The sequence below is a fragment of the Dufourea novaeangliae genome, unplaced genomic scaffold, assembly GCF_001272555.1.
Source record: "Dufourea novaeangliae isolate 0120121106 unplaced genomic scaffold, ASM127255v1 scaffold187, whole genome shotgun sequence".
In the NCBI taxonomy this organism is placed as follows: domain Eukaryota; kingdom Metazoa; phylum Arthropoda; class Insecta; order Hymenoptera; family Halictidae; genus Dufourea; species Dufourea novaeangliae.
Window position 1 is genome coordinate 2786187 of NW_015374075.1, and position 20917 is coordinate 2807103.

Below are 20917 nucleotides of genomic sequence, written 5' to 3' on the forward strand. Positions count from 1 at the left end.
AATGATGAAATTGCTTTCAAGCTTCGTTTGAGAGTTATTAATTGTTGAAAATGCAATCGAAATACGCGTAAAATACGTCGATGGGTTTTACTACCCAAACACCTTAATTTAATAAATTTCTTTATTGGTGTAAAATATACAGTGTTGATTTTAATTTTTGTAAAAAGTGTATGAAAATTTGAATATTTATAAACATCCACAGTCTAGTCATGACACATGAAAACGTGTAGAACACGAAGAAATAGAATCTTAAACGAAGATAAGCGAAGCTTTAAATTTACTATTACTTTAATAAAGTTCTTAATTTGTAAGAAAGATTTTCCTTCAATTCCCATTATTGAAAATTAATGACAATGCATATTTTTACGAACATACTCACAGAACAAGTCCAATGCAGTTTTGAACATTCATTTTTCTTATTGCAAGACCGAATATATTCATTCAATTTTTCTAAATATTTTCAAGTAAACTACATTGTACATCATTTTAATAAAATATTCATGATTATGATACATAGTTAAAGCAAAAAGGGGTCGGAATATCTAGTCACAAATCGGAAGCGGTAAGACGAGAACTTGTGATGCATAATAAGGCGCCTATGTGGAACGAATCTAGCCAAGTATATCAGCTTGACTTTGGCGGCAGGGTGACACAAGAAAGCGCAAAAAACTTTCAAATAGAATTCAAAGGTCGTCAGGTAGGTGAACAATCTTCGTATCGATAACTCTTTGTCTCATATGCCCGGGTAATTATGTTTGCTTCGATTTTTTTGCAGGTCATGCAATTTGGGAGGATAGATGGGAACGCCTACACGCTGGATTTTCAATATCCTTTCAGTGCGCTGCAAGCGTTCGCCGTTGCCTTGGCCAATGTTACACAACGGCTCAAGTAACTGACACTCACCGGTACTTCATTTGATACAAGTATGAAAATAATTATGATTATTTGAACGTTTTATTTTTGAGTATTGTTTCAGTGTACACCCTCGTCCACAAGTACATATTAAGACATTATTGGAAAAGTAAGTAAACCTGAAAGATCGTTAGGAAAATTACTAAAACCTTTAACAATTATATATTAACTATTCTACTTTGAGTAGAATTATATATTCTAATAATATTATATAAGACTTAGAATATATAATTCTACTCAAAGTAGAATAGTTAATATAAAGTATTATATATTCAACGTTACAATAAATGTCTCACTATGTCCAATTATGTGTAATGAAATTAAATTTTCTTCTCGTCTATACAGAGTGTCCCAGATTGGGTAGTAAAATTGGACAGGAGGTGATTTTATACGAAAAAAAGTCGAAAATAAGAATACATTTTTTCGATTTTCGTTTTCGTGAAAATTGGGTTCGAAAATTGATGTAAAACGCGTGTATTCATGCTGGCAATAAGTAGAAACGGTTTGCAATGAATAGACCCGTAGTCCTATGGTTCTATTCTACTGTCCCTGTATCCAACAAATTTTCTAGTTCGATTATTTCGAAAATGAAATATCCCCTGCAAAATTTTATTACTTATTTTTTCTTATAGAATCACCACATGTTGTGATACCATCCGACCTGACACACCCCATATATCTGTCACTACTTTCTCGATAACCGGTTTAATCAATTTTGGTATTCGTCTCATTTGTGCATTACATCTGTCGTTATTTAGTTTCATGTGTGCTGTAAATGATTCCACGAATCAGATTGAGATTTTAGGCAGACTTCTCGGATTTTCCAATCTAATTTCTTCCAAATTTTTACAATGGAGTTTATATCAGGGGATTATGGGTGCCAACGTATAACGTTTAGTTCACTATTTTCCTGTACCTCTTGCAAATGGTTAATGATATAAATAATAAATACATCTATCACTATGTATATTTTTCTCAATATGACGTCATAAAATTAGTAAAATTTATATAATCTGGATCAACTATTACGTTCTAGATATATGAGACTGTATCAGCAGGTGTCCTAGTACTTATGAACGGGGGTATGAATGAATTTAAAATCATATTAATTTTTAACCCTGTCTATATACATATATAGGCTCCTAAATTCTGTCGATTCGCAAGATTCACTCAAGGAGACATGGGCGTAGCCAGGTTATCAGTCGGGAGGGGGGGGGGGGCATTTCCGTCCAGGTGGGAGCAAGTACCCACCCCCTCTGCTCACCCCTGGCTACGCCTATGCAAAGAGCTTAGACATTCTGTTTCCCAAATTATCTGTTAAAATAAAAATAAATAATTATACTAATAACATTTCTGTTTCAAAATGGTATTTCGAATAACAGTATGTTGAAGATAATTACGTCTAAACATAATAAAGAAGTTACAATGTAATTTTGTATTTGAATAACATGTAAATAATACTAAATTGTATGGCTTAAAAAAATCCGATAATGTAATGCGAATGAAGTCTAGAGAATTATAACACAATTGGGACTTTAAGCCGATGAAAACTTATAGAAAATACGTCGACTGATCTAAGAAGAAAATCAAAGCATTATCGTATTACTTTAAACCGATTTTATCATTATTTTGCGATTATTTCATTCCACTCTATAATTTATTTTCAGGTTCGTGTGAAATTTGGAACACAGGTGCCGGGAGTTTACGACAAAACGTACGTTGTAATTAAAACGAAATATTCGTCCAAAAAAGAACAAAGAAGAAAAAAAAATAGCAGGTCGTAGGGAAATTAAAAAGCTGTAACGATACGCTACACATAGAATTACAAAAAAAATGAAAGACATCCTTAAATACAGCTTTTGAGCGTGTAATAGAGCCATATGTCTTTCGATTATTAAAGCTAGTGACGGGCTAGACAGTAAGACTTTAAGGTAACCAAGTGACCGTTCTAAAAAGGAAAAGAGAAAGAAAAATAAGATAGAAACCAAAAAAAAAAAACAACAAATCAGCCGTCGCCACGAAAGAGAGATTTTTGCAAAAGAGATATCGAGCCGGAAACAACCTTGTGTGTAGCGCGAAAAAGGGGAGGAACACTTTCTTGGGGCCTTACGCGGGGCAGCTCGAACCAACGGCTTTAAAGCTAGAACGAAAAATATGAAAAAGAAAAGTACTTCGATGTAATACCACTTCGCCTCGCGGATTTTTAGCAAGGGCAGCTACAACTAACGATCCTGGTGCGCGAGCAGAAGAACAGAAAACGTGGGGGATTCTGTGTCTGTGGGTGACCGTGGTAAATGAGATTTTGTTGAACGCTTCTTCGCCAGTACCGTCCAAAGATATTTCGTTTCTCCCAAAACTTCGAGTGCTCATTGTTTCGTATAGTTTATGCGACACGTTGGACTCTAGTAAATGCTGTTGAAAGTTTTTCACCTCGTTCATTTTTTGCGGTCCGCCGAATGTATTCGAATTTTATATACACTTTATATGTATATTGACGGACTCGCATAATCGCGCGAGCGTTTCATGTTGTTCAATTAAATGTTTCTTAACGCGTATTATATAACAAAAAAATTAAGGTAACACTAAATGGTAACTTTTAACGTCCGGCCTGTGTTCGTCCTTGTCGAAACAGGGCAGACGAATGATGGAGGGGGTGGTGGTATGGTTGACGGTGGGGGGTGTGAGCGGAAAGTGTTTAACGGAAGGGAGAAAAATAATTCGCCTGTATACCAATGTGCGCACGCATCAAACTAACTGTCGTCTGTACTTAACCCATGCTCGTTGTATTTCATTCGCCTAATTGTAAGTAACGTAAAAAGATCAACGTCAGGCCTACGAGAAGAGCGCTTAGGGAATACTTTTTCGTAATGGGATCTCGAGATGGGGCGGCTGAAACGATGGTCGGAAGGAGGTATCGTGAAATCAATGTTAACTGGTAATTCGAGGTTAGGATCATCTTCGTACTGCGGAGTAGCCTTGTACCCTCACGAGGAAACTCGGCCACCTCTAGGGGAAAAAGTGATGTAAGGGAAAGACCTCCTACCACTTGGTCTCGGAGTTATTGAAACTTATGCGAAATTAACATTCGGTTTAACATTTATTTCAGTATTTGAAATAAATTAACCAAGTAGTAGGAGGCCCTAACCTCTACGTTGCTTTTTCCCCTAATGGAAGCCGAGTTTGCGCGCGGGTGTACGTGCAGTTAAATTTGTGCTTGCAAGTAGAGATATGATTTTCTTGTTTTTGTCGCTGCGTAGACATCCAGAGACCAACAGTGTTACTGTATCTGTCTATGTATTGTTACTCCTAAAACGTACAAAGGTTTGCTTCGAGGACATGAACGAAATAACTTTATAGTCGGATTGGAAAGATGGAATCGACTTGGCTGATCATAGAAGTGAATCAATGAAACTTCTCGTTCAGTTATTTATCTGAAATGGTTTTATGAATCTGTTAGATCAGCGCATAAGTAATTTCATTGTTCCTCATTATCACTTTAAGTGTGGAGTACTAAAAAATAAGCGGCTACTGTGGATGACATTGGATCTGTTATGATGACTACTTGTAATTGTATTTCATGTACCATCTACTGTACATAAATATGATTCATCTATAGAACACATAATTAATCCTTGAGCTTTTATTACATAAAAGTATCTACGATCTAAACTGTGTAATTTTTATTTAGATAAACATTATAGTTTATTATTCTATTTATTAAATAGAAAAAATTCTTTTCGAGTCGGAGATACATTATTTAAGTCGATTCCCTTTAAAATTTGACTATAATACAAACCCTTTAAAACCGACAAGGTGTATCATCAAAGCTGTAACCATACAGTTTTTGAGTAACACGATTTCTTTTTATAATCTTTGATAGGATAAGAATCTAGGAACGTTTTATTATAGTCATCTCGATTTAGAGAGGTGTTAAAATGAGCATTATCTCCAATGACGTTTATAGCGAATGTCCAAGCCGCCCCATACTCGTGAATTAGCGATAATTCCATAACTATTTATACACACGTATTGACAATGATAGGTACTGTCAATATATAAATCCGCTAGACCGTACGATTGTTTTGTTTTATAGACAACGTTATATGTACCTTCAATTACCTATTGTTACCAGTAGCCGACAGCACGTAAATATGCACATATATCATCAGCGTTGAGTCAGTTTCTGGTTTATACACTGTTGCATTTGCACCACGGGATATGAACAACAGGTTCATCGAGAAGTATTATACAGAAGGTCCCACAGTTTCTAATCAAATAGGAAAGTGTGTCTTTTCGTTAAAAAATTATTTTCAGATGTAATGTGAAAATTTCTTTTCAGTAACTTCATTTGTACAGCTTTCTTTACAGTTTTTTCTCACGCCTGTACATGAAAGAACATTGGGCTTAGAATTTAAAAAGAAATACATTACAATTGGTATGAAGATTCCAGTAAACATATGCTCATACATTATTTCCTAAAAAGTTATTATTTAAATATTCTTCATGCGCCACGTCCAATAGGCCGGAAGCTGAAGAAATTGTTGTACGCGGACATGATCTATATCTAAAGAAGAAATACTAAACAGACATTTTTTTCATTAGAACACCGATAAAATAAAAATTAATCTTTATTGAAATTGTTATTCTCTTGTGATTAACGCATTCATGCATGATATAAACGCATCAATATTTGTGTCTAGTAATTAATATAATCGATGAATATAATTTGCTTACAACATTGATGACTAATTAACATTATTTATAAAAATTCTTCAACCGTTAATAGCTGATTTTCTCATTTTTGTTGAATAGGCATTATTAATTTTTCATAAACAAGGATGAATATCACGCATACAAAATTATACCGCTTAAAGATATTTAGATAATAACTTGAAAAGAAAAAATTCATCAATATACACATGTTATTTGTATTTTGTTTCGTTTACAATTTCGTTTCAAGTCTGAAGGTGGAATCGTTTCGTTTAACAAAATCCTATATAATCTCCTCTTAAGGAGATGATCCTATATAATATCATCTCTCTTCATTAAAAAACAAACAAAATTTGTATTTTACAAATTTTCCATGTAATTAAACGAAATTGAATATGTCTACAGTATTCTCCCTATATAATCACGTTTCTGGATTCACGTAACGCATTTATAGAAAACAGGAATACGTTTTAGCGATTGTTTCATTGATATGCAACTTTCTTTTCAATGTCGAGGAAACCAGAGAGTTGAAGTTTTTATTTTATATTTAACTTAACGAACCTTACACTCAGTGAAGTACACTTTTCTTAGATTAATAAATGAATCCGTAATTGCAGAAAGGGGATATCTCCATTGTTCTAAGGAATTTGTTTTTTGGCAGGAACCTTCGAAGGCTGAATGTACCGCTTACTGTAGGGTGAGCTATGGACGTAAATAATTTCTGTTTGCTACAGAAACGGGACATGTACCGTGAAAATGTTCGTTTCCTGCAAATTATAAGATTTTAACATGCACCCTTTATGCAGTTAAAAGCCCAAAGTTTATGCCCCAAAGCGCAATTATAAGGAGAGAATACTATATATGTATTCAAAATAGCATGTCACAAAAACAAAATCTAATGTAAACAGAATTGAATTCCATTCATGGTTTGCCACGCACGTTGGGGCTTTCTGTATAAGGAAGCCTTAGTTACAAAAAGCAACGACCACCTGTAAAAAGAACGACGCAATTTTTAAATCATGACTGATCGATTGGATCACATACGACTGTCGTTCGAGATCCTCCGAAGTTGATCATGGGTTCGTATATTTATCCGGAGAATGTTTTGTATAAGACCCATAATAGAGTTTCCTTTATTTGTGAGAGGAGGGTGTGTCCAAAGAGTCATTTTAAGAAAAATAGAACGAGAAAATAATTACGGAAAAAAAAACAAGAACAGAAACGGAAAAGGAGGAAAAGGAACAGAGAATCGCGTTATTGTGAAAGTTCCACCGATGGTTAACTTTTCATACTTTCGCGAAATTTTGATATGAAAAGATCCGCATCAATGTGACCCACTTATTTTTTAATATTCCATACGTCCTTATTGTATCCGCCGAACAAGACGGACTTAAGTCACGTAACAGGCAACGTTTACGTCGATCACAAGCAGTTCTTCGCGCACCGTTATTTCCCTAGAGCTCTGTTAATGTTAGGCGATCGACGCTGTGTTTAATGATGATCACTTATTGTTAGATATGCTAATTTAAATTTAAATTATATACATAAAATTCAACTGTAACCGGGTAAAAAATCAATTGATTGTTCAACGGCACTGAGAATGATCGCAGGCATATTATCTAATTATAGTCGTAACTAGTTTCGGATATTTATGAAAAATCAAATATTTTGAGGTGCTTATTCTAGTAACTAGAATAAAATAGACACGTATTGCTTTCTGTTGAACATTTTGTTCGGTTGAAAGTAAAATAAGAACATTTGTTGTACCGTCATTAGCGTTTTTTTTTTCAATTTGTTTAACACGCTTGAACAAGCCATGTATATAGAATCTGCAATTTGTAGGAATCGATGTCACAAAATGTATATCACGAACGTAGAGGAAATATGTCAGTTATTACAAACCTTCAAAATGAACGTGACCGATGAAGATATTGGATATGTTATGTTATATAAATTTAAGAAAAGAATTAACGCAATCGATTACTAGAGTAAATCAGTGCTAAAGACGGTTCAAGAAATTTCGATTAAATCTCAAAAATGAACCTCGTCTCGAGATGCTTGCGAAGTTATTTGAAAGATATTGTACCAGTTATTAAAATCTATGATTCATTAATTGCAATTTAACTGTCATTGCAACATCTATTGGTTTCTATTAAATTATATTTCGTTTTGATATAAACTTTCTTATAGTCACCGCTGTATGTAACATCATAAGTGGTTTATCTTGTTCATTTCAGACTATGTTCATGTCTGGTTCAAAGTTGATCTTGAACAGCTAATTGAGTTTGTCTCGACTATAGTATTACCGGGTCATCAGTGAACGTTTATTTTAGCAATGAACACAGTGCCTATATGTACCTGTGCAAATTGAACCAAGTGATTTATAAAAATATGAAAGTGGCACATGAAACTGTTGGAAGATGTACGGAGCTATTGTTGTACAGCAATTGTTATTTCACTATATTATAGATTTGCATAAACCGACCGTGGCGTCTGTAGCTACTCGCCCCAATCGTGACTGACAGTTCGAACATGTTCGGCCTAGCTCAAGTCAGACTATGTACGTTGATCCATAGGTGGTAGTATTTCTTTACGTTAACTGTTCCGTTTATGAGCATAACTATTAAGAATATGCTTATATGTACAAGCAAAAAAGCGCTGTGTCACGTGTGAAATTTTGTGACTGAGTATTATATGATAACGACAGGATATACATAGTGTGCAAGTCGTATCAGTATTGTTTTCTCTCCTATGATGAGATTGTTGATTTATCGTCTTAGTGCTGAACAATCATTCTGTACATGTGCAAGCAAATTTTGTTACTGAGTACATTGATGATTATCAGACATTTGTAAATAAAGAAAAAAATTCTACATGGCAATCGTATTTTTATTCCTCGTTTCGTGATGGTATAGAATCTATTTTCTTAAAAACAACTGAGTCACTTTGTATTATTAGGTATTACTAATAAACCATTTCCTTTCAATAAATTGATAACATAATGTAAATTCAAAACACGGGGCATTTCCTTTCGTAAATAGTAAACGATGTCAGGGAATGAAAAAGAAATGATTGAAATGAATAAAATTCTAATTGTCTAAACACTCTAAACCAATGGTTACGAAAGTGTGGGTTGGGAACCCCTGGGGTGTCGCAAGAATAGTTGCGAGAGGTTTTACAAAATAAAAGAAAAAAAGCCGTATTAATATACATTCATTTTGTATTTAGAAAAAACATTAACGTGAGTTGTGTCGCAAGCAAAAATCTCGTCCAAAAGGGGGTCGCGGCTTCAAAAACTTTGGAAACCTCTGGTGTAAACAATAAATATTAAATTTGAGAAAATACTTTTACTTGAGCTCTTTCCATCCTCCGGCACTTCGGCACGAGAGCCTCTCGTTCAGATGCTCGGTAAACCAACTTCCTTCTTTACCCTGCGATTTTCACGTGTAACATCACAGACGAGATATAAAAATATCGGAAAATAGTTGGGGCCGAATGTAAACGTATCTTAACTATTTATATCTCAAAAAATTGCTCCCAATTTGCTCCTTCCGAATCTGAAATTGCTCCCACAGCACCGTTAATAGTTAATAAGATATTCGCAAAAGAAAAAGCAAAAATTTGTTCTTAAGAAAATAGGTAGTAAATGGCCTTTTTACACAAATATTATGGCACCAAAAAATTGCTCCTGATCTGTTTTATAATAATCAATAGTCAGATATCTCAATAACAACGTATTAACGAGGAGCAAACGAAATATTGTTGTTGCATAGAGGTTAGGTAATACGTCATATGGTAGGCGCTCGTTTATTGCAGCCTTCGGGGTTATAGAGGGCCAAAATTCCAGGAATATTGCCATATACATTCTTTAAGATTAGTGTTGTATAAAGCTCGAGTCTTTGAAGCTACAAAGCTTAGCCTTAAAGACTGAGTCTTTATGGCTACAATCATATGAAGCTCGAGGCTCAAGGCTCAAGCTCCAAGGCTCGAGTCGTCGAGGCTCGAGGCTCGAGTTTCAAGGCTTTGAGTAGTCGAGGCTCGAGCCTCGAAGCTCGAGGCTTTTATGTTTAACACGTTCACTGCTGAGCGTGTTTCTGCTGGTTTTGTCTTCAGCGCCAAAGAGTGATTGCCCATTAGAATCATATAATAATATATTACACAATATGATTATATGTATTGTGCAAACTTATCATGCGTAGTACATTAATCTTGCTGCCGGTCATCTATGACTCCCACGGCGTAAGAGTATGTTTCCAGTCGATCAGATAATACTATATTTTGAACATTACAGACAAATTTTTAGCAATGTTTCATTTCGTCTACTATTCAATGGTTATTTTGTCTCATTTTTCGTTTCCCTTTCTTGGTATCAATATCTCATGTGTTTGCAGTCATCGCTGTATTTTTTAAAAACTGTATAAAGTATAATATTATAGATTTAGTGTAAATTCCATTATTTAACACTTAAGGGTTCTAGAGGGTTGAACCTTAAAGCTTCAGACTTAATGTGGAATAACACAGTGACGATTGGCAAAAATTAAGTTTTTTATATTTATACTTTCAAAGTATAATTTTTCGAAAATATTCTACCAGCATATTAAGTCGAATATCACGTGAATAACGAAAAAAATGTCCCAACTTTGATCAATGAACCGTGAACAAATTGAGAAATTATTTTGTTCGACGCGTAACATCCTATGACTCGTATATCTTTTTTGTATTTTGTAATAAAAGAATATAGGTATTTTGTAATAAAAGAAAATTTAACGTATTGTCCAAAATATATATTTGATCACCCTATTAATAATAGTTTAATGAGGTTAACAAGCTTCGAACCTTGAGAGTTCAAGCCTTTAGGGTTTGAACCGCGACTCGAGCTGTTAAAGCTCAAGACTCGAGGCTCATTTTAACAACACTACGCTAGTGACGTGCGTCACACAGTTTATTGACCTAGCCGTGTACGCCGTCTACCATGGCCATACCTGGCCGTACCATCTGGTGTTTGGGTCGTTCAAGGAGGAAGGTCGTTCAAGCCGGCAAAAACAATTCAACATAAACAAACCTGCGTACGCCCAATATTGTTGTGTCCCGTCTTTTGTTACTAATCCCTTGTATGTTACAGATGTTCGAGAACCATTGGCTTCGATATTTATCTCCTTATGTACTGTGATTCATTTACTGTGATTTATTTACTGTGCATATTATGTATTTTATGTGTATTGTCATGTGTATTATCAGTTATTCCATCGAAAGAAGACATCGATCAACGTCTACATCCTCAAAGCGTTTACCACTGCGTTAAGTTACTGTAAGTTAAACTTAAATCATAATTCGATATTCATTGTTATATTCATATTCATCATCGCATCGTTTATTATTAATTTTAGTCTATCTATTAATAGACTTAAATTGTGATCATCCATTGTGCATACCAAGTTATTATTAATTCATTTTGCTCGTTGATTCTCTACACAGACTTGGGGTACGGGCAGTGGGTCTGTACCTATGGTACGGGCAGTGGGCCTGTGCACTAAGACTGTTTGCCGATCCCTCTGGTTTCTATTGAGAAGCCAGATATCGGACGTGTTTAGTCTTTGCCTGGTAAGTAGGATTTGGAGAAAGACTCGTGCGTGCCAGGGTACGGAGTAGTCGGGAGGCTGCTCCGTAAACGGACTCTGTTTAACAGAGAATCTCGCTTGCACTACCATGCTTGTGTACTCTTTTGGTTCGGGTCTGGTACGCAGGTGACCAGCCCAAAGCTCCATGACAGTAAAAGATGGATCCGGGTTAACGAGGTGTCGCCCGTCTTTCCTATTTTCTTAAACCAGGTTCTACCGACAACACTTTCATCGCGATACTTGTTCATACTGTAGTTTAACGAGTAGTTCATCGTAGACATAATAACTGCTTGGTATATAGAATATTAGGTGCGCAAACGAAATGATCGATGGAACTTTTTCCATTCCGTCTGTCTCTTTCGTTTGAGTATTAGCAACTACGTTGCGTTAAATTTGTTATTTCGTATTACTAGCATTAATTCGTATTAATTAGAATATTAAGATAATATTAGTTCTAAGCTGAAGAACGAAGACAACCGACGAGGGAACTTAGTTTTTTATAGGTTTAGGCTCAAGAAAGAAGTCATCCGCCGAGGGATTTTAGTACCGATAGTATTAGATAGTTAAGATTTAAGTTATTTATAAGGTTTATTGTGAAAGGTGGGTAGATGTAGAACTTGTGATTCCATCTACCTGCCTTGGGCCTCCACTCGCAGCAACCTCCTCGTGGTGAGGCCTGGGCAATCGGTATTGTCATCGGTAAAGTACTGTAAACTGAAGACAATATCGAGCTAATGGCTGCGAACTTAGAATCTATCTCCTAAAACCACGTTCTATATTACATCGAACTAGGATTATTTTAGAAATCGATATGAGATTCAAAGTGTGAAAATGTCTAGTACTTTGAATGTTTTATAAAATTATTCAAGATAAAGATGTATGGAACTACTGAATATTACTTTAGATTCCTTTTCCTTATTTTGTAAATTCTTTGATTGGTATATGAATGCTGTTGAAAGTATGAAAATTTTCACAGGACAATGATATAAATGGAACTTTGAAAGTTTTTCAAGTGTTACAGTGATATTTCATTGGCCTTCGTATTAGCGCACTGCGCCGAACGCGGATAGCATGATGTTGTAGTCGCAAGGGAGCAATTGAATCGAATAGACGTATTGTACCGTAGCGCATCGTATTGTATTTCAAACTTTTATATCATTATAATTTATATGTATATATGTATATTCCAATAAACATACGTCAGGTAATATAAGCTTCATTTCATTCAATTGTCTTAAATATAACTGCATAAATATTGTACAATCCTATACTAATTATAGTTGCTGGTTCAACGGATTACTACAGAAACTAACTACTGCCTACGTCTTTTAAACTTGGGCTGTAGTAGTATCTGCAGAAACTGCCATGGTTGTTGGGGTTACTATATACTTTGCTCACGGAAGCACGCACAAGTGTCAGTTACATTTCGACAGTTGTACGAGCAACATTAGACCGACTCTTGCGCATGCTCCGGGGGTTCTATGACCCCACGATCTCGCCACACGGAGTCTGGCGCCATCTGTGAGGGTTCTATGACCCAATGTTTTCACCACACGGGGTCTCTGGCGCCATCTGTGGGGGTTCTATGAACCCACGCTCTCACCACACGGGGTATCTGGCGCCATTTGTAGGGGTTCTATAACCCCACGCTCTTACCACACGACGTCTCAGGCGCCTTCACCAGGGGTTCTATGACCCCACTTCCTCCATACACACGAAGCCTCTTGCGCAGAGCAGCCCTTTTCACACACACGAGGTTTCTTATCACATCGAACGCACAGTTTCATCTATATAGAAGTATGTGATAATTTCAGAAAGAATTGCTATTTCTTAAAGGATTGCATACATATAATCAAATTACAAAACGGTTTCAGTTAGAGATGGCGTGCAAAATCACTAACGGTGATTTATCACAGTGATCACCGAATCATGATCACGGTCGTGATTTAACTTCATTTACGACCACGATTGCGATTATTTTATCTTAAGTGCATTTGCTCACTGCGATCGTAAGTCCTTGATCTTTAAACAAAAAAACGTATTCAATATGATTTTACGACGAATTACATTACTATTTGTGTTTGTAAAAATTAGTAGAAAAAACAAGAAATTCTAAAAGAATGATTTGCTAGGTAACATGTAGATTATAAATTATATTCATTAATTTATTCATTATTCTTCATTGTTTCTAATTATTCCTTCACTTTATACGATATAACTGAAATTTTTGTTTTGATGTCGTTAATATAAAATATTAATTGAAATCACGAGTGATTCACAAGTAGCAGTTCACGCCATTTCTACTCTGAACGCCATCCTGAGGTCTACCATTTCAATACATGTAGATCAAGGGAAAAATAAAAAATAAGAAACTTGGTTTCATGGGGATTTACCTATCACTGCTGCCACTGACTCTCACTCAGTTTCTTTAACGATCGATCGGTTTGAAATACTAGTAAGTTAACAACTATTGGCGACACTGTTCGATTAAGACAGCTGAAGAGAGCAACACTTCGCGCGGTACCTGACGTATACAGAAAGTTCTTCCCATCTTGTCAGAGATTTGTATTAAACATGTAATAGCAGGAAAGGTAAGACATATGGTATAAAAAGCGGCATACTACTTTCTCACGAAAGAACATTACAAACATGCAAAATTGTTTTGTAGGAAGAAAAGGATTATTCTATTTTAGACGCATCCGGTGGATGTAATTACCCCTAGGGGTGGGGTCTGCTGTCATTTAAAGCCAAAGAAGTGAAAAAATTATGTTGATCACGTAAGGAACATCACTGGATGATATAATTATGGCGCGACCTATTGTACCTAGTCAACAAAAGTTGGCTGAGAAGCTAACTATTTTAAATGACAGAGGTATTGGAATGTTAACCCGTATTTATAACATAAAGAAGGCATGTGGTGATGCAAAATCAAAGCCTGGTTTTCTTTCCGACAAAACTCTGGAGTCTTCTATCAAGACAATTGTCAGAAAGTTTCCTAATATTGACATTAAAGGGCTTCAGACAATTACAAACCTCCGTAATGAGATTATTAAATCTCTATCTTTATATTATTATACTTTTGTTGATCTGCTAGATTTTAAAGATAATGTTTGTGAACTTTTGACTACAATGGATGCTTGCGGTGTACACATGGATATCACAATAAATTTTGATTTAACCAAAGGTTATCTGGATCTGGTTGTTACGTACGTCAGTTTGATGATACTTTTATCGCAAGTAGAAGATCGTAAAGCAGTCTTAGGATTATTTAATGCAGCGCATGAAATGGTACACAGTCAATCTGATCCTAGTTTTCCTCGTTTGGGTCAAATGATTATGGATTACGATGCACCACTGAAAAAGCTTTCAGAAGAATTCGTGCCACACTTTAAATTATTGAAAAATGCTCTCACTTCTTTGTGGCCTATTTATCCTGGAAGAAACTTATCTGCAGATACATGGAGAGCAGATCAAAAACTAAGTCTTGTTGGTAGTCCTGGAAAGATACTTAAAGCAGCAGCAACAGATACTATGTCATGTGAAACTTTAAGCTTGGACAGAATAGAAAGATGGATTATTTTAGGATTTACACTTTGTCATTCATTTTTGATACATGAACAGCCTAGTAAACTCTGGACCACAGCTTTAGAGTCAGGCTGGGTATTGGCTTTGTTTAGAGATGAAGTAATTTATATTCATCACCACATACAAACATTTTTTGAAAGTATAAAGGGATACAGCAAAAGAGTATCTGAAGTGAAAGATTGTTATAATCAGGCAGTACAAAAAGCTGGTTACAGGCACAGGGAAAGAAGAAAATTTTTAAGAACAGCACTAAAGGAACTAGGTTTAATCTTAACCGACCAACCTGGTCTTCTGGGACCAAAAGCATTGTTGGTTTTAATGGGACTTTCTCATGCAAGAGATGAAGTTCTATGGCTTTTAAGACATGGTGTTAATCCACCAACACAAGGAAAGGGCAAAGGAAGAGGAGGAGAGGATTTAGTGGATCGTCAATTGCCAGAATTATTATTTCACTGTGAAGAATTAAGAGCATTAGTAAAGAAATATTCTCAAGTACTCCAAAGGTATTATGTACAATTTCTGTCAGGATTTGATGCACCCGCTTTAGATCAAATGATTCAAAATCTTCCAGTTTGTCCTGAAGATGAAGGAGCAATTCTTAGTGACATGTGTTCAAAGATAGCTATTATGACGGTGAAACAAGTTGAAGACAATGAACTTTTTGACTTCCGTGCTTTTCGATTGGATTGGTTCAGATTACAAGCATATATGTCCATTGCAAAATGTAATATGAACCTAGCTGATAATAGAGAATTAGCATCCTTTATGGATACTGTAGTATTTCATACTAAAATGGTTGATAATTTGGATGAAATGTTGGTGGAAACATCTGATTTATCCATCTTTTGCTTCTATAGTAAAGTGTTTGAAGATCAGTTTCACATGTGCTTGGAATTCCCTGCTCAAAACAGATATATTGTTGCATTTCCTCTAATATGTAGTCATTTTCAAAGCTGTACACATGAACTCTGCCCAGAAGAACGTCATCATATTCGAGAAAGAAGTCTTTCTGTTGTCAACATGTTTTTGGATGAAATGGCTAAGGAAGCAAAAAATATTATTACAACTATTTGTGATGAACAGTGTAATATGAGCGACAAACTGTTACCAAAACATTGTGCTCTATTGATCTCACAAGTGGTGAATCGGAAAAAGAAGGATAAAAATAAGAAAAATATGTATGAAATCCATAAGCCTGGTATAGAAAGTTATAGGAAAACAAGAGAAGAACTGACCACAATGGATAAACTTCATATGGCATTAACAGAATCATGTTACGCTATTAATTATTGTCCTACTATTAATGTATGGGAATATACTTTTGCGCCAAGAGAATATCTGCATCAGCATTTAGAATCAAGATTTGCCAGAGCACTTGTTGGAATGGTTATGTACAATGCAGACACTAGTGAAATTGCTAAACCATCGGAACTGTTTGTTAGTGTTCGATCTTATATGAATGTCCTTCAAACCGTTGAAAATTATGTACACATAGACATTACACGGGTTTTCAACAATGCTCTCCTTCAGCAGACTCAAGAATTAGACAGCCACGGTGATAAGACTATTGCATCTTTATACACACAATGGTATTCAGATGTTTTACTAAGAAGAGTTAGCGCTGGGAATATTTGTTATTCGAGTAATCAAAGAGCATTTGTTAGTTTATCAGTGGAGGGGGCGATACCTTTTAACGCAGAAGAATTTTCTGATATCAATGAATTGAGAGCACTAGCTGAACTCATTGGACCATATGGTATGAAGATGTTAAGTGAGAACTTAATGTGGCATATAGCGAGTCAAGTGCAACAACTAAAGAAACTGGTTGCTGGAAACAAAGATGTTCTTATCTCTCTAAGAACCAACTTTGATAAACCGGAAGTAATGAAAGAACAATTCAAGAGATTGCAGCAAGTAGATAACGTACTACAACGAGTTACAATTATAGGTGTAATTTTAAGTTTCCGACAGCTAGCACAGTCTGCGTTAGTCGATGTCTTGGAAGAACGCATACCGTTTCTTTTGAGCTCGATCTTAGACTTCAGGCATCATTTACCTTCTGGAGATCCCATGCGGGTTGTTTCGGAAATGACATCAGCAGCTGGTTTAAATTGTAAAGTTGATCCCACGTTAACAGCGGCGTTAAGAAGCCAGAAAGCGGAAGTTGATGAAGACGAACATTTATTAGTTTGTTTGCTGATGGTCTTCGTTGCGGTTTCAATTCCAAAACTGGCTCGAAATGATAACTCTTTCTACCGTGCATCCCTGGAAGGCCACTCTAATAATATACATTGTATGGCAACAGCTATAAACAATATTTTCGGTGCATTATTTACTATTTGCGGGCAAAATGATATCGAAGATAGAATGCAAGAATTCCTTGCTTTGGCATCATCCAGCTTACTTAGACTGGGTCAGGAAGCGGACAAAGAAGCAATTAAAAATAGGGAATCAGTGTACCTTTTGTTGGACCAAATTGTCCAAGAATCACCGTTCTTAACGATGGATTTATTAGAAAGTTGCTTCCCGTATGCATTGATACGAAATGCGTACCACGATGTGTACAAGCTTGAACATTCACAGCCATAAAAGTATTGATAAGGGATGTGTATACTTTTGCTTGCCACTCACGACTACTTTTTTACGTCCAGTTTTGTCGGATATTATTTGAAAGGATGCATTTTGTATAGATCAGTGTCTTCTATTTCATATTTGATACCTGGCTTAGGATATACATACTATGAGAGACAGTACTACATTCTTTTTCAGTATTTCTGTTATATGTACATCTTATCGATACAGAAGGGATGTTTTATATTAGAGGCGAAGTGTAAAATGCAATCTATTTAAGAATGGAAACACACAAGTATCGTAAAATAAATATCACTGTATCTGCTACATTTTTTCTAATGTACAATTGTAACTTTTACAATAGTTTATAAAATAAATAAAAGTATCTACAAACTGTGTTTTCATTTAGCGTCAAACTCGACCTTTTGTTAGTTTTGTGCATACTTTATTTAATGTAAGCAGATGTCAATATTTTTAATTATGTGTTTGATATTTTAATTTTTGGAATCCTGAATTTAATTACAATATTACCTGAAATGAATGTATATATCTATTTAATTTTATTACGTCGTATTTATTTGTTACTACGTGTAACTGTGTTTTCTTATAGCTGTATGTACTGAATATAAAACTTTGAATGCTGTAATAATTTGTTTACGATAGTTATATTGAAACCAATAAATTCATTTTTGATATCCTTTCAGAATTATTCTTTTTCTATCTGTGCACTAATGCTTGTACCCGATACAACTAAATTTTAACATCCACTTCTGTATAGTATGGCTGACATAATGTTTCATATTTGCAATTACTGCAGTATATACTAGTAACTTCACACGTTAGTTCATTTCGTTATAATTAGTCTCGTTAATAGAAAAGTGTTATATCTCATCATGTCAAAATAAAGATAAACAAAACAAACGTATGTGGTTCTTAAATTTTTCATTTACGCAAGTTATCACAATAAAGATTATTTAATTTCTGATTTTCGTAATACAAAAAAATACTGAAATATATTTTACTGCAAAATAATAAAAAGATGGATTAAAGGTATTGCAATATAATTACGTACATGAAGCGATATTCAGTATACAGAGTCCTCTCGATTATCGTCCCTAATTCGGGTCCGCGAGGGGACGATAATCGTGGACTACGCGAAACGCTTCTGACCCTCGTGAATACATGTTTTGCCCGAAGCCCGAGCCTCGGCAATAACTTCTTTTTCCACTCGACGCTCTCGTCGACCAATGATTACATTATAGCCGACCACACAGTCCGATTGTGCGTGCACGTTTCGGCCAATAATAAAAATACGTGTGAATACAGGTGATCCAGCTACATTTTATTCGTCGGCAGCTCTTTGGGCAGTCGCTAACGATTGAACACTTCGACTAATCGTCGTACATTCCCCCGCTCCGTCCGTCGAGTTCATCAAGCACATACATTGTTGCCCGGCACTCAAGACAACGCTAATGCAACGATGAAACTTATTTATTTTTGATTCGTTATTAATGAAACTTTTACTAGTATATTGGTGAGATTTTTCTGATTAAAATGATACTAAATATGACAAAATTTGGATCATATTTACTCATGTAGAAACTGTTAATAATACATATTAGTTCATTATCGATTCTGATAAATCAAAAGTAAATATGACCCAAATTGCGTCATGTTTGGTATTATTTTAAACAGAAAAATCTCACCAATTTGTTTATAAAAGTTTCATTAATAAAGATTCAAATATAAAAAGGTTGATCGTTGCATTAGTATTCTCACCGACACCCGTGAATGTAACCTTTTTGTGGCCTCCCAACGTTCAGTCGTCGGCTCTCGTGAATGAGAAGCCGTGTCGGCGCGCTGCGGCAACAAAGTATACGGTTGCCGAGTTCCACGACCTCCTCCCCCCCCCCCAATGGTGGGGATGACGCCTGGACAATAATCGCGAGGACTCTGTAGAATTATAATTCATTATAACTTTCTTTTGCGAAAATATTTGTATATAATATTTTTCTCATATACTGCAAAGAACATAAAATAATTAATTTCTGAAATATTCGTGTCCTATTAAAGTCACCTAATGTTCACTTAGTAAAATTATAATAAGAAATGTGGCAAAACATACCATTCCGTAAATGTAAAATGTATGCTTTATTTACTTCTTTACAATGTTTTTGTTTTTTCTCTTTAATCACATGAACATAACACAAGAGATACACAATCATATTCCTTTTTATTTATAATATTCTTAAAACACTCGCCGCGTTCTAAATATTTGAGAAAAAGAGAGAGTGGTGGTCTGAAGCTACGTTCAGGCGATTGGTCAGTATCATGCTCAATAAGATTCGTATAAAAAATTCAACGGAAACGCATACGCTAGACACTGTAGGAGTTACAAAAATAGTACAGAATATAAAACACTACGGCACATCGAATGTAAAAATAACTCGGTAATCCTTGTAATATTCCAGCAACTCTTTAGAAAACGTACGGCCTTGGTGAAACGAGACGACTTATGTATTTGGCAAACAATGAAAACATATCGGAACGGATAAAAGGGAACTAATACAAGACGTAACTAATCTCAGATGCACGATGTTGATAGGTCACCACATTTTTGGATCGATAGAAAAAATATAATCTTCGATTTCTTTTTGTTTCTTCCTCACTAACATTATGTACAAGTGATAAAGTAGTGTGTATCGCGTCACAATGACGCGGTCTGGATTAAGATAGGTACGCAGAAGATGCTGATCCTTCGAACGTTTCAATAATACCTTCTCCTAATCGAAATGTTCGTTCGTGCCTCGGAGAGTACGTTTATCACAAAATGTGCAGCGAAACGCACGATCGCGGAATAATAATAGAACTCGATCTTAATCCAGACGACGCAGAAATGAGTAAGCTTAAGCATATGTAGTAGAGACTTCTCGGGATCGGAGGAGGGAGAGGAGGGACAAATGATGAAGGAAAACGTACTTTTGTTTTTTAATCGTTATGCTTCTCATACGGATAAGCGACGTCATCGTCAACTAGATACTACAATTTGGTCCCATTCCACGCTCGTCTTAGGCTTCTCTTTTCATCTAAATGAATGACATCGCTATTCCATTTTCTTTCCCTGTTATCCTGTCACGAAAACGCGAACTTATACTCCTTGATCGTATTATTCAGTCATATGAAATGTTCTCTATGGCAGTGAAATGGAAGCGAGGATAATTCATCACGAACGATATCTGAAACGTCGACCAACTCGTTCCGAGTAAGATCTATTATCTACGTCTCAATTGCTATTCAAATGGCAGTGGCTCGGAAGCAAAATGATCGGTCAACAACATTGTTTTTCAAAATATACCTACGATGCACCACCGTGTTGACAACTCGGTTTTCCGTGAAATTTATCGTTATCCGTCGTATAAGTTATCGCTTATTCACTGAAAATTTTATGATGTCCGAGTCACCGTCGTCGTATCGTAATACAACGTTCGTAAATTATCGCGTCGCGTTGCGGTTGCGAATAA

General features: G+C 35.6%; 2 protein-coding genes across 2 annotated transcripts in view; both read left to right on the forward strand.

Annotated features, from left to right (window-relative positions):
- LOC107190544 (tubby-related protein 4) overlaps positions 1–2599 on the forward strand; it is a 74074-nt gene extending 71475 nt beyond the window's left edge. The window contains exons 14-16 of the mRNA XM_015579359.1: positions 518–697; positions 776–923; positions 2580–2599. Of these exons, the coding sequence (XP_015434845.1) occupies positions 518–697; positions 776–892 (297 nt within the window). The 3' untranslated portion in view covers positions 893–923; positions 2580–2599. The remainder of the gene's footprint in view (positions 1–517; positions 698–775; positions 924–2579) is intronic.
- Positions 2600–13766: 11167 nt separating this feature from the next.
- LOC107190554 (membrane-associated protein Hem) lies at positions 13767–17477 on the forward strand. The gene is made up of 2 exons (XM_015579371.1): positions 13767–13831; positions 13909–17477. The coding sequence occupies exon 2, from the start codon at positions 14046–14048 to the stop codon at positions 17412–17414; it is 3369 nt and encodes a 1122-aa protein (XP_015434857.1). The 5' UTR covers positions 13767–13831; positions 13909–14045; the 3' UTR covers positions 17415–17477.
- Positions 17478–20917: the final 3440 nt, after the last annotated feature.